Source organism: Barbus barbus (genome assembly GCF_936440315.1).
Source record: "Barbus barbus genome assembly, chromosome: 3".
Classification (NCBI taxonomy): domain Eukaryota; kingdom Metazoa; phylum Chordata; class Actinopteri; order Cypriniformes; family Cyprinidae; genus Barbus; species Barbus barbus.
In genome coordinates this window covers 36,564,430-36,578,741 of record NC_136731.1, presented here as the reverse complement: position 1 = coordinate 36,578,741, position 14,312 = coordinate 36,564,430, and the positions used below count along the sequence as shown (strand labels likewise).

General features: G+C 38.6%; 3 protein-coding genes across 3 annotated transcripts; 1 reads left to right on the top strand and 2 right to left on the bottom strand.

The window, feature by feature from the left end:
- Window positions 1–1,278: 1,278 nt before the first annotated feature.
- Window positions 1,279–3,995, bottom strand: LOC306858803 (estradiol 17-beta-dehydrogenase 1-like; the record flags this gene model as incomplete). The annotated part of the gene is made up of 6 exons (XM_079399543.1): window positions 1,279–1,446; window positions 2,174–2,354; window positions 2,489–2,582; window positions 3,216–3,395; window positions 3,576–3,737; window positions 3,899–3,995. 6 exons carry the CDS (start codon window positions 3,993–3,995, stop codon window positions 1,279–1,281), a joined length of 882 nt encoding a protein of 293 aa, XP_079255669.1.
- An 863-nt stretch (window positions 3,996–4,858) lies between these two features.
- LOC306853192 (heat shock 70 kDa protein) lies at window positions 4,859–7,587 on the bottom strand. Its single transcript, XM_079390415.1, has 2 exons — window positions 7,458–7,587; window positions 4,859–7,048 (listed from the first exon to the last, which is right to left on the bottom strand). The coding sequence occupies exon 2, from the start codon at window positions 7,030–7,032 to the stop codon at window positions 5,101–5,103; it is 1,932 nt and encodes a 643-aa protein (XP_079246541.1). The 5' UTR covers window positions 7,033–7,048; window positions 7,458–7,587; the 3' UTR covers window positions 4,859–5,100.
- Window positions 7,588–8,748: 1,161 nt separating this feature from the next.
- Window positions 8,749–11,535, top strand: LOC306851123 (heat shock 70 kDa protein-like). Its single transcript, XM_079387231.1, has 2 exons — window positions 8,749–8,898; window positions 9,332–11,535. The coding sequence occupies exon 2, from the start codon at window positions 9,348–9,350 to the stop codon at window positions 11,277–11,279; it is 1,932 nt and encodes a 643-aa protein (XP_079243357.1). The 5' UTR covers window positions 8,749–8,898; window positions 9,332–9,347; the 3' UTR covers window positions 11,280–11,535.
- The last annotated feature ends 2,777 nt before the right edge of the window (window positions 11,536–14,312 follow it).

The following is a 14,312-nucleotide window of genomic DNA, read 5'->3' as shown; positions in this document are numbered from 1 at the left end:
CTTCAATACTTTGTCTATGCTCAACACTAGTTCTAAAGAAAGGTTCTTTATTAGCAATGATGATTCCATGAAGAATCTTTGACAATCACGGAACCTTCACTACTGGACAAAATGTTCTATGGAAAAAGGTTCTTTTGATTACTAAAATAGCCTGTTCATCACACTAAGAAAAAACTGTTTCTTTTTAGAACTGCTCACAGTAAGGTTCTTTGGGGAACCAAAAATGGGTTTACTGTGGCATTGCTGCAAAAATTCCCTTCTGGAACCTTTATTTTTAAGAGTAAAGAACAAACACAGCTGCTAAAATTGCCTAGTTATAGTTTCACAGTGTCCGATATCTTGTTTTCTTACAAGGCCTAGACAGTTCATTGTGTTCTGTTGGTTACTGAAACTAGGTATATTATGACTTTAAACAAATGTGTCATCCCTTTGATTGAATTCAAACCCAAGAACTAGAACCACATGCATTGCAATGGCTGATCCTTGCTTTAAGTGGCTTAAGTTGGTTATGTGACTGTCTCACCAAAAGCGATCTCTCGTGTTTGATCTATAATCCTCTTCAATAGTCCCTGATCAGAGTCCTCAATTTAGACCGGACACCGTCAGAATACGCAAATTACTACGTCAATGTGTGTGTGTTATTGCACCCTGTCAATGAACAATCTCTGCTGTCTTCTGGGAACTGTATTGTAGTGTGAAATAACAGGACAAAGGAATGGTAACTTCCTGTTAGCTTTTGCAAATTATCACATAACTGACTTGGGTTAGGTTTAGCAGCTATTTCTTGTTGTGTGTATATATAGGCCATAGACCTATAAATACCAGAATGAAGGTGTAAGGTATCTGTGAACCTGTGATATACTGGGCATCACATTGGTGACATTGGCATGAGATCCAGTTCACAGTGTCCTTGAACGAAACACTCACAAAAAACAAAAAACCTTACTTTTCTCTGGTTCTAGTAAACAAATGAAGAAAAATGTGAAACACCGATGGTGGTCTTGTGCGAGAAGGGCAGACAGACCTTGAGATGAAATTCTGTACAGAGTTCAACACTGAGGAATACAGAATAACACAGACTAGTAGACAAAATACACAAAGACTTTATTTGCACTGGTTCTGTGTTGTACAAGTTATTCAGAGTATGTTAGTGATTCTTGCATAAAGTGCCATTAGAAACACTGCAGTACTAGTTTCAGCCAAAAGCTTAATTTGTCAGCACTTTTAAATTGTAAAGATAGTGTGTTCTGTACTTCAGGGCTTATAAAAAACAATCTATCACATCTGTGGATCTGTATTGGGTGCAGAAAAGATGAGTTTGCTCATAGCTCGAATGTACTGAGAGCCATCCATGGAAGTGAGTTTGAGGCTGCTCATGGGTAGCAGGGCTCTGTTAGTGTAATATCTGAGGAGTGGAGTCTGGGCTTCGATTGCCTCCATATACACCTAACAACAGAGACAAGAACATGTTAAAAACGGTCATGGTAATATGTGTAAGAATACCATACAAAACAATATTTTCAACATAGATATAGACATATCTGAATATCAACATTTGTATGTAGATAGATGGATCATAGATGGATTAATAAGAATAAAATCAAAAGTCATTTATATACTCTGTAGTTTCAGACTAATAACAACATGCCACTCTTCTTTACAATTTTTCTAGGGGTCTAATTTGATCTTTTTACTTAAAAGTAAAAACAATATTAAAATCAAATCTAAAAACACAAATACCTTATTAACCAAAAATAACAAAATATTCAACCTAACACAGTCACAGATCACTATTTCCCAGAGACACAAAATCAGATCAGTTAACCTCAAAACTGTTTCGACTGACTAAATCTCACAAATGTTGATAATCAAATTAATAACAAAATGAAGACCATAGTCATTCATTAAATGTGCTGTTATAGTGAAAATGACCTCAGATTAACAGATTAAAAAAGATTAACATTAATATATTACTGTAAAATTACTATTATTGTTGTGTTGTTCATTGTTTTGCGAGGCCAATTGTTCTTAACGGAAACTTTAAGTACTTTAATTAACTTTAATTAAACAAGTCAATATTTCATATCTGTTTATTTATTTGGCTCTGAATCAAGCCCTGATCCCTTGTTCTCTCTTTTGCTCTTTTTCAGTGGCTGACGGCTGGCTGCAGCACCTGTATGATGTCTTCGGTGTCCTGAGCTGCGTTCTGGAACACAGACTGGCAGTGCTGCAGGTACTGATCATACAGGCTGCGTGTGTGCGCGTCAACTTCCAGTGCTTCGTCGCTGGGCTCCATCCTCTTCAGGTTCATCAGGAAGTCTGTGTTGACTGGTCTGCATTCAATCAGGCTCACACTGCAGCATGTGAGAGATATGGATTTAGGATAGTGTAGGGGTACCAATTTATCTGAGGATCATTTTGGAACATTTCATAAGCAAAATGGTTCTCTTTGCTCATGCAAATGTAGTTGTGTGCATATAATACTCACTGGATATTGAAGTGCTGGAGCAGTATAGCCAGGCTCTCACAAGCACCCTCTACTGCAAATTTGCTTGCACAGTAGACCACATTGAATGGTAGTCCTGAGTTTCAGACAAAGAAGATTTATTTATTCATTCATTTGCACACATTTATTTATTCATTCAAATTTTGTGGGTTAATTTCTTGTTGCAAGAAATTTCTTGTAGAGGTTTAAGCTTATAAAGGGTGGGGGTAGTGTAAGAAAAAAACTTATTTTAAAGGAGATATTCTCTGAAAATGTGTTTTTATGAACATTTCAATTAAAAAAATATTAGTTGGGATTTAAAAGACAATATTATATTAATAGTAATATTATTGATTCGTCTGCACTGACACTATCCAGTGATAAAAAGATGAATTGGATTAAGCTAGCTAATGACATTAACTCTGTAGCATTGACACTTACCAAACTAAACTGAATCAACATTGATCAGAAATTAAGCTAAATGATGACACCATTGCCTTCTGTAGAGCTGCTTTACATCTGACATTGAATTTGTTTCATAACTGATGAATTCTACAACATTAACGCTTTTATTTGTATTACTGTGAAGCTGATTTGTCGATCTCTGTTGTATAAAGCACTATATAAATAAATGTGGCAATGTTGATTAAGAAAATTATTCTTGCAATTAATTGCTTTGCTGCATGTTTTTGAAAAATCTCACTTTGTCTCTCCCTCCACCCCCACTAACCCTGAAGTCCTCCCATGCTGCCAGTCACAAGAATTCGTCCATGTCTCTTTTTCTTCATATCTGGTAGGAAGGTCTGTATGGTACGGAGGGTTCCCAGCAGATTAACATCCAGGATTGCATGTATAGTGTCCAGTGAGTGGGCTTCCAGAGGACCCATCAGACCTACACCTGCATTACAAACTAACACAAAGATGTTGGGGAGAAAATTAATGAAATTATTCATCCCTTTGGTGAAAACATGGGTTTATATACTTATATTTTAGCAGTTAATTTCAAGGATGCCAGTATATTTGGGCTTTAAACCGTGCATTTAACCAAACTTTTCCCTTTGAAAGGTCAGTATGTCTTACTTTCTCTTACCTAGTATGTCAATTCTTCCCTCTGTAATGTTTCTCTTAGCATCAAGTATAGACTGCTGGTCTGTCACATCCATCTGTAGTATGGCCATAGTGTCTTTATGCAGTCCTCTCACACTCTCCAGCAGCCGCTGCTTCTTGTCCAGGTTCCGCATGGTAGCGTAGACTAAACATTAATAATCATTCATAAAGTGATTATAACAATATACAATGTAGACTTTTCACTAACATTTACTGTTCTGTTTCAGACATACATGACATGCATATAAAAACTGAGTGATTTAAAAAGAACAATACAAATGCATTGTTTTATGTCTCCTCATTTACCTTTGTAAGCTTTTGACGGATTTGATGCGAGATGCACAGCCAGGCTGAGTCCAATCCCTGAAGAGCATCCAGTAATGAGAACAACTTTCTGCTCCATTTGTGCAATAAAACATCAGTCCGCACCACAAAGGAGACAAGCGGTGCAGTGGTGCTCTGAGGTTGAAGTTATGTGGTCTGTCTAACTGCTGTGTCTCTGAATCAAGTGTATTATCTTTCTCTCACAAGGCCAGCTTGGTGTAAACATTCTGATTTCACATTCTTTTTTTTCACTCAGCAGGTGCAACTTCAAACTGACACACAGTACAAGTCAGCAGCTGTGCTGTAGCAAATTAGCTCAAAGTGAGATGAACATAAATCATCATGGGTTGTTATCAATTATATATTCATCTTCAGGAATTAACTGTAGCATTAATAGTACAATAAAATGATTTGTTCGTCCGCAGTATGGACAGTTTTAATCGTCTATTGACTATTGAAAATTATTATTATATTATTATTAAAGGGGAGTCGCTTGGTTTCCACGGGAAAGTGTTTCTTTGTCTCACTTGACACCTAATTTGCATGTTTTATGACTGTTCTTCTCAATCGGTGTAATTCTTCCCACAGTACCGTAAGAATAGTATGATGCATTTCACGAGGTCACAGTGTACATCATTGTTTGAGAAATAAAGAGCAGATCATTTTGATGTCAAGAAAGAGACATCTATAAGATATTAAACCAGAGATACATTCATACACCTGAATATGAGTGTTTAGAGCTTACTAATACAAATAACGAGTGGTCACTAGGCTAATATAATAAGGAAACATACAAACAACACGTGCCTATACCAGATACCTTTGTAACTGATTAATTATGGTCTAAATTAAGGAACTGTCTCTATGCGTGTGTGTTAGGTGTGTTGAACTCGTGGAGGTAGTCCACTGGTCAGCCACTAAGAACACATTTGATTTGTTTTTAATAAAAAAAAAGCTTTATTAACAAGCGTTAATAACAATGATAATATTATGATAATATTATCCATAAAAGACAATCATGCTTGTATTTACATCTTTACGGTATATACATATTGATTAAATCAAAGTGATTTGTGGTTAAATAACAAGACAGAAATATTCGTACAGCAATGTCATATAAAAAAAAATAAAAATGATCAAATTGTTAAGTGAGATCTGAAAGACAAAATGACAAGTTCATAGCTTTAATCCACCTCTTCAATAGTTGGCCCCTGAGCACTGGCCCCTGATGCTCCACGTGCCTGAGCTCCACAGCCTCCAGCTGGCATCCCTCCCTGATACAGTTTAGTGATGATTGGATTGCAGACTTTCTCCAGCTCCTTCAGCTGATGTTCATACTCCTCCTTATCAGCCAGCTGGTTGTTTTCTAGCCAGCTGACAGCCTCGTTACATTTCTCAATAACTTTCTTCTTGTCGTCCTCACTGATCTTTCCTTTCAGGTTCTCATCTTCCACACTGTTCTTCATGTTGAAGGCGTAAGACTCCAGGGCGTTTTTGGCAGCAATCTTCTCTCTTTGCTGATCATCTTCAGCTTTGTACCTGTCTGCTTCCTGCAGCATCCTCTCAATCTCCTCTTTACTCAGTCTACCCTTGTCATTGGTGATGGTGATCTTGTTCTCTTTTCCAGTGCTTTTGTCCACCGCGGACACATTTAGGATTCCGTTGGCATCGATGTCAAAGGTCACTTCGATCTGCGGGACTCCACGTGGAGCAGGTGGGATTCCTGTCAGCTCAAATTTACCCAGCAGGTTGTTGTCTTTTGTCATGGCCCTCTCTCCCTCATAGACCTGGATCAGGACACCGGGTTGGTTGTCTGAGTAGGTGGTGAAGGTCTGGGTCTGTTTGGTGGGGATGGTGGTGTTGCGTTTGATGAGGGCCGTCATGACTCCACCTGCGGTTTCAATACCCAGGGACAGTGGAGCCACGTCCAGCAGCAGCAGGTCCTGGACGTTTCCAGATGTGTCTCCCATGAGGATGGCGGCTTGAACCGCAGCACCATAAGCCACTGCCTCGTCTGGGTTGATGCTCTTGTTCAAGTCTCTGCCGTTGAAGAAATCCTGCAGAAGCTTCTGGATCTTTGGGATTCTTGTTGATCCTCCAACCAACACAATGTCGTGAATCTGAGACTTGTCCATCTTGGCATCTCTCAGGGCTTTTTCCACAGGCTCAAGTGTTCCTCTGAAGAGGTCTGAGCACATCTCTTCAAAGCGCGCTCTGGTGATGGACGTGTAGAAGTCGATGCCCTCGTACAGTGAGTCGATCTCAATGCTGGCCTGAGAGCTGGAAGAGAGGGTTCTCTTGGCTCGCTCACATGCTGTCCGCAGCCTCCTCAGGGCCCTCTTGTTCTGACTGATGTCCTTCTTGTGCTTCCTCTTGAATTCTTCAACAAAGTGATTCACCATGCGGTTGTCAAAGTCCTCCCCACCCAGATGAGTGTCTCCAGCTGTGGCCTTCACCTCAAAGATGCCATCTTCAATGGTCAGGATGGACACATCGAAGGTGCCTCCGCCCAGGTCAAAGATCAGGACGTTGCGCTCTGAAGCTTTGCCTTTGTCAAGGCCGTAGGCAATGGCAGCAGCTGTGGGCTCGTTGATGATTCTCAGGACATTCAGTCCAGCGATTACTCCAGCGTCTTTAGTCGCTTGCCTCTGGGAGTCATTGAAATAGGCAGGAACTGTGATAACTGCATTTGTCACCTTCTGCCCCAGATAAGCCTCAGCAATCTCCTTCATCTTCACCAGGACCATAGAGGAAATCTCTTCAGGGTTAAATGTCTTGTTTTCTCCTTTGTATTCAACTTGAACTTTCGGCTTTCCTCCATCACTGACGACTTGGAAAGACCAGTGCTTCATGTCAGACTGCACAACTGGGTCATCAAATTTTCTGCCGATCAGCCTCTTGGCGTCAAAAACGGTGTTGTTGGGGTTCATGGCCACCTGGTTTTTAGCTGCATCTCCAATGAGCCTCTCAGTGTCTGTGAAGGCAACATAGCTGGGTGTTGTTCTGTTTCCCTGGTCATTGGCGATGATCTCCACTTTTCCATGCTGAAACACCCCCACACAGGAGTAGGTGGTGCCCAGGTCAATCCCAATAGCAACTCCTTTTGCTGACGACATTTTTGATTAAACGTAACTGTAGTAAAACACACAAAAGAACAATCAGAATCAGAAATGTTTCTAAAATGCTACAAATTATTGTGCAAAGAAAATTTTAATGAAATTGAAATGAAATTTCCAGTCGATATGAAATTGAAATGAAAATTTCTGTCTGTTTCCAGTCGATATGACACTTCCCACAATAACAGTAAAAGAAACCCCTTTTCTAGTACATACTCCATCTATATGTATTGTGCTCTGATAATGACAACAACATAATCTGTTCATTGCTCTTTTTTCTCTATGCAAAAAATGACAAATAATAGAATTTTCTAGTTTATTTTAGAAAGACTATAGACTGCCTACATATAAGCTCATATTCTATGCAACATCAATTACACAATATATTTAGCTTATTCCCTAGTACTGTAAAAAAAAAAACTTACCGTAGAGTAGATTCTTAAATGTGATGAATTGATATCTCTTCGTGTAGAAAGTCAGATCAGACTGTTCTTTGCTTTCTCTCTTTACAGATCTCTCCTGTTCAGCTCAGCTTCGTCAGTGGCTGCTTTCGCTCTTTAAATACTCCAGAGCGCACACTCGTTCAAACTCTACACACTTCTGGAAGCGTCCAGAGAATCAGACCAATCAAAACACAGCAAGCAGCCCCGTGCCGGCGTTACGTCATCTGTCACTGAAGCAGCTGAGAGGAAGTTTATGGACGCTTCCAGAAATATGCTGTGAAAGTACGGCAGATATCATGTTTGAATGCAGCCCTACACAAATTATATGAAATATGGCTAAGTTTATATATATATATATATATATATATATATATATATATATATATATGTATATGGCTCATTCTAGAATTGCGGGTACCGTTCAAGCTGAGAAAGAAAACAAAACAATAGGATTTTTGGGGGGTTAAACTTTTTTATTTTAATAGAACACACTTTAAATGTAATATTTTCTATATTTGCTGATTTTAAACTTGTAAGATTTTAAATATTTATTGTGAAAATCAATGTGCTAACATAAAAATCTGTCAACTCTGTTGTAGATAAATTGGGTCAAATATATACAGTCAGTAACACAATTTAAAACCCTGTCCTCCCTAGAAGAACATCTGTCTCTTAATCCATTAATTCAACTTTAAACCTAAAAATATATAGACTTTTTGTTTTAGAGTAAAAATATCAACCCGTTTAATTGAAAAGTTGCCAACATTGTGTGTATTTTCTCGAATCATAGCTTAAAAATGAATTCAATTCTTTAAAATTTCATGTAGTAGTAGTAGTACTATTTGAAAGATCTATAAATCACATGTATTTTATAAAATTAAATAGTTGTTTCATTTAAAATGGTTTCAGTTTCAGAATCTGGCAGAAAATGTTGCTGTTTTTGGTCTTTTAACTACAGGTGGTCAAACTCAAATTGCTCAGAAGCTAATTAGCCTAAATAGTACATGAAATTTTAAAGAATTTAATTCATTTTTAAAGCTACGATTCGAGAAAATACACACCATGTTGGGAATATTTCATATCATTTGTGTAGGACTGCATTCAAACATGATATCTGCCGTACTTTCACAGCATATTTCTGGAAGCGTCCATAAACTTCCTCTCAGCTGCTTCAGTGACAGATGACGTAACGCCGGCACGCGGCTGCTTGCTGTGTTTTGATTGGTCTGATTCTCTGGACGCTTCCAGAAGTGTGTAGAGTTTGAACGAGTGCGCGCTCTGGAGTATTTAAAGAGCGAAAGCAGCCACTGACGAAGCTGAGCTGAACAGGAGAGATCTGTAAAGAGAGAAAGCAAAGAACAGTCTGACCTGACTTTCTACACGAAGAGATATCAATTCATCACATTTAAGAATCTACTCTACGGTAAGTTTTTTTTAATTTTTTTTCAGTAGGGAATAAGCTAAATATATTGTGTAATTGATGTTGCATAGAATATGAGCTTATATGTAGGCTGCATGTACTTATATGTAGGCAGTCTATAGTCTTCCTAAAATAAACTAGAAAATTGTATTATTTGTCACTTTTTGCATAGAGAAAAAAGAGCAATGAACAGATTGTGTTGTTGTCATTATCAGAGCACAATACATATAGATGGAGTATGTACTAGAAAAGGGGTTTCTTTTACTGTTATTGTGGGACATGTCATATTGCCTGGAAACAGGCTGAAATTTTCATTTCAATTTCATATCGACTGGAAATTTCATTTAAATTTAATTTAAATTTTCTTTGCACAATAATTTGTAGCATTTTAGAAACATTTCTGATTCTGATTGTTCTTTTGTGTGTTTTACTACAGTTACGTTTAATCAAACATGTCGTCAGCAAAAGGAGTTGCTATTGGGATTGACCTGGGCACCACCTACTCCTGTGTGGGGGTGTTTCAGCATGGAAAAGTGGAGATCATCGCCAATGACCAGGGCAACAGAACAACACCCAGCTATGTTGCCTTCACGGACACTGAGAGGCTCATTGGAGATGCAGCTAAAAACCAGGTGGCCATGAACCCCAACAACACCGTGTTTGACGCCAAGAGGCTGATCGGCAGAAAATTTGATGACCCAGTTGTGCAGTCTGACATGAAGCACTGGTCTTTCCAAGTCGTCAGTGATGGAGGAAAGCCGAAAGTTCAAGTTGAATACAAAGGAGAAAACAAGACATTTAACCCTGAAGAGATTTCCTCTATGGTCCTGGTGAAGATGAAGGAGATTGCTGAGGCTTATCTGGGGCAGAAGGTGACAAATGCAGTTATCACAGTTCCTGCCTATTTCAATGACTCCCAGAGGCAAGCGACTAAAGACGCTGGAGTAATCGCTGGACTGAATGTACTGAGAATCATCAACGAGCCCACAGCTGCTGCCATTGCCTACGGCCTTGACAAAGGCAAAGCTTCAGAGCGCAATGTCCTGATCTTTGACCTGGGCGGAGGCACCTTCGATGTGTCCATCCTGACCATTGAAGACGGCATCTTTGAGGTGAAGGCCACAGCTGGAGACACTCATCTGGGTGGGGAGGACTTTGACAACCGCATGGTGAATCACTTTGTTGAAGAATTCAAGAGGAAGCACAAGAAGGACATCAGTCAGAACAAGAGGGCCCTGAGGAGGCTGCGGACAGCATGTGAGCGAGCCAAGAGAACGCTCTCTTCCAGCTCTCAGGCCAGCATTGAGATCGACTCACTGTACGAGGGCATCGACTTCTACACGTCCATCACTAGAGCACGCTTTGAAGAGATGTGCTCAGACCTCTTCAGAGGAACACTTGAGCCTGTGGAAAAAGCCCTGAGAGATGCCAAGATGGACAAGTCTCAGATTCACGACATTGTGTTGGTTGGAGGATCAACAAGAATCCCAAAGATCCAGAAGCTTCTGCAGGATTTCTTCAACGGCAGAGACTTGAACAAGAGCATCAACCCAGACGAGGCAGTGGCTTATGGTGCTGCGGTTCAAGCCGCCATCCTCATGGGAGACACATCTGGAAACGTCCAGGACCTGCTGCTGCTGGACGTGGCTCCACTGTCCCTGGGTATTGAAACTGCAGGTGGAGTCATGACGGCCCTCATCAAACGCAACACCACCATCCCCACCAAACAGACCCAGACCTTCACCACCTACTCAGACAGCCAGCCCGGTGTCCTGATCCAGGTCTATGAGGGAGAGAGGGCCATGACAAAAGACAACAACCTGCTGGGTAAATTTGAGCTGACAGGAATCCCACCTGCTCCACGTGGAGTCCCGCAGATCGAAGTGACCTTTGACATCGATGCCAACGGAATCCTAAATGTGTCCGCGGTGGACAAAAGCACTGGAAAAGAGAACAAGATCACCATCACCAATGACAAGGGCAGACTGAGTAAAGAGGAGATTGAGAGGATGCTGCAGGAAGCAGACAGGTACAAAGCTGAAGATGATCAGCAAAGAGAGAAGATTGCTGCCAAAAACGCCCTGGAGTCTTACGCCTTCAACATGAAGAACAGTGTGGAAGATGAGAACCTGAAAGGAAAGATCAGTGAGGACGACAAGAAGAAAGTTATTGAGAAATGTAACGAGGCCGTCAGCTGGCTAGAAAACAACCAGCTGGCTGATAAGGAGGAGTATGAACATCAGCTGAAGGAGCTGGAGAAAGTCTGCAATCCAATCATCACTAAACTGTATCAGGGAGGGATGCCAGCTGGAGGCTGTGGAGCTCAGGCACGTGGAGCATCAGGGGCCGGTGCTCAGGGGCCAACTATTGAAGAGGTGGATTAAAATACCTCAGGAATGGTCCAGGGACTGAGAAAACTCTTTTCTCTTTGACACTTTTTTCTTCTATCATTGCACATATCAGTTCACTCCATTCTGCTACTGTTAAACTTGTCATTACCTAGTCAATATGTTTTGACTTCAATGTTTTGAATTTCAAGTTTATTTTTTAAGATGCAATTTAAAATATTTATCATTCATGATTTTTACTGTTACATGTTGAATGTTGCGGAGAAACTGTAAATACAATTGTTAATATTTTAAATTGTGTGGGTGTACTTTTTTTTAAGTAACATTTTTTTAAAGTTACATAAGATCTCTTTAAATAAAATAACAATAAAGGTGGAATTTACCATCAACTCTCAGGCAATATACAAATAATATGGGGTTTGTCACATTATAAGATTAATTGATATCAATTAAACCTACGGGCTTTTAAGATATATATACATACACAAACATCAGTTTTGAGTTTAAGGTGCAGCTTTAGGCCAAAATGTGTGGGTGGCGCCGTTCTACTGTGCCGCGTTTTGATTGGTCGAACTCGCTGGCGCCTTCGAGAAACTTCAGCAGCGCAACCCTAGACTGTATAAACCACGGCGGACTCCATCACTTCGCTGTATACTTTAGGAGAGATCTGAATTACTGCAGGAAGAGAGATATAACGAAGTGAACTGTCCAATCAAGGAGCCACAGTTACGCCTGACAGAATTCATACAAAGTAAGTTGAAAGATAATTAATACTACCACTGTTCGTTTAATTCTATTGGAATTTCAATACTTATGCCACAAACTTGAAACGCTTACAGTAATGATGTTTTATCCAATTTTTTCTTCTATCATTGCACATATCAGTTCACTCCATTCTGCTACTGTTAAACTTGTCATTACCTAGTCAATATGTTTTGACTTCAATGTTTTGAATTTCAAGTTTATTTTTTAAGATGCAATTTTAAATATTTATCATTCATGATTTTTACTGTTACATGTTGAATGTTGTGGAGAAACTGTAAATACAATTGTTAATATTTTAAATTGTGTGGGTGTACTTTTTTTTAAGTAACTTTTTTTTAAAGTTACATAAGATCTCTTTAAATAAAATAACAATAAAGGTGGAATTTACCATCAACTCTCAGGCAATATACAAATAATATGGGGTTTGTCACATTATAAGATTAATTGATATCAATTAAACCTACGGGCTTTTAAGATATATATATACATACACAAACATCAGTTTTGAGTTTAAGGTGCAGCTTTAGGCCAAAATGTGTGTGTGTTTTATATATATCTATTATTGGCTTTAGATATAGATAGCTCATCTGAACACACCTCTAACACTAATTAACGGACTTCACAAGAGGTTTGATTAAGCCAAGATTACAGCAAGACCAAGGAGCACAGGTGACACTGTCCACCATGACCATGTGACTACAAACATGTTTGTTAGCATATGACTCATAAACGGGCAAATGTTTAACACTTTAATATAAAGCTACCTTTATTTTTTAATAGTATTCATATTAAGTCAACTGTTTTGATGGTCAAGTCATCTACTGTTCTTTAACTGTAATATTTTGACATTTATGAATTGGCCTCATGCACCTCCATTTTAAGTGTCTCACACTGAGCAATATTTTTTTTTTTTAAGAAAAAGAGGAACAAGTGGAATCTATGCCAATCAAAACATATCCCTCCACAGAAAGAACAACACAAAGAACAATAAAAATCAAAACATTAACAGGGCAGTAAAGAGGATCCATGTACACATAGCATGGACACATGATGTTATTAAAAAAACAACAACAGCAATGCTCATCCCTTATCCATTCAAACCAGCCCTCTATAGATTAATTGTACAGAAACAAAGTACTGCACCTTCTACATTTTATTATTAGACGAATAGATATAAAAACTGTATTCCTACTCACATTTTGCATATTGAATAAATGAGGAGTCCTTGGCCAATTCAATACTGTTGTGCATATTTTCTGATAAAGTATTACATTAATTTTATTCTGGATATCTAAATACAGCTGTAATTACATTTAATACACATTTTCAATATGCAGATATTATTTACAACATTTTGCTGATTAATAAAATGAAGTAATCTGATTATTCAACAGGGAACATCCACCTATTTAGTGAAAGTTGTAAAGCTTGACCTTGATTTTGAGGCCATTGATTCATTTCACAGCCCATAAGTTCGTTTAGTAGCTTTACATAAATTATGCTTTTGTAATAACTTCATGGTAAAGACACATAGAATGTGTTGTGCACCACAATTACTGAGCATGGTCTTGAGAGAAATGCAAAATAATGCAGGTAACAGAGACCTCTGTTGACAATAGAGCAGAATGCCTGCAACAAAGTCTCCAATGTTCCAGAATCATCTCTAGCTTTACTATAAATCAAAGACATACTAATTCCTACAGGCTTGCAGATCAGTAAAACTTGTCTAAACTTGTCTACTGAAAAGAAAATACTTCAATTATATTATCAATGGAAGGGGATCAATTAGTTTGCCATTAACTTGACAAAGATCCTCTTACTACAGTTTTCTTTCAATCTAAGATTCAGTCATTCGTTTGATTATCTGCTAAATTTAATTAAAACCACGATTTTAATTGACATACTGAAATAAATAAACATTGGTTAATTACACTATAATCTTTACTTTAGCTTTGATATTCGAAAACAATTTAAACAAGTTTCTACATGAGTAATATGAATTAACCTAGGAATATTAGCCTGTTTGTAGACCTATTTGCTTTTAAAATACATTTCCGTAACATCAAGGTGATAATTTAGCTAAAACTGTTTAATGTTTAAAAATAACACTATTAAAAATTAAGAGGTTCACTATAATTTTATGATCTCATGTGGCCCCAAGATAACCCAGAAAACTCCAGAAATAGCTCGAATCTATGCGATGACGCAGCTGTGTGTGGGTGGCGCCGTTCTACTGTGCCGCGTTTTGATTGGTCGAACTAGCTGGCGCCTTCGAGAAACTTCAGCAGCGCAACCCTAGACTGT

Bases quoted from the DNA above. Each gene is read 5' to 3' on its own strand.
- LOC306853192 (XM_079390415.1), bottom strand. From the start codon at position 7,032: ATGTCGTCAGCAAAAGGAGTTGCTATTGGGATTGACCTGGGCACCACC.
- LOC306851123 (XM_079387231.1), top strand. From the start codon at position 9,348: ATGTCGTCAGCAAAAGGAGTTGCTATTGGGATTGACCTGGGCACCACC.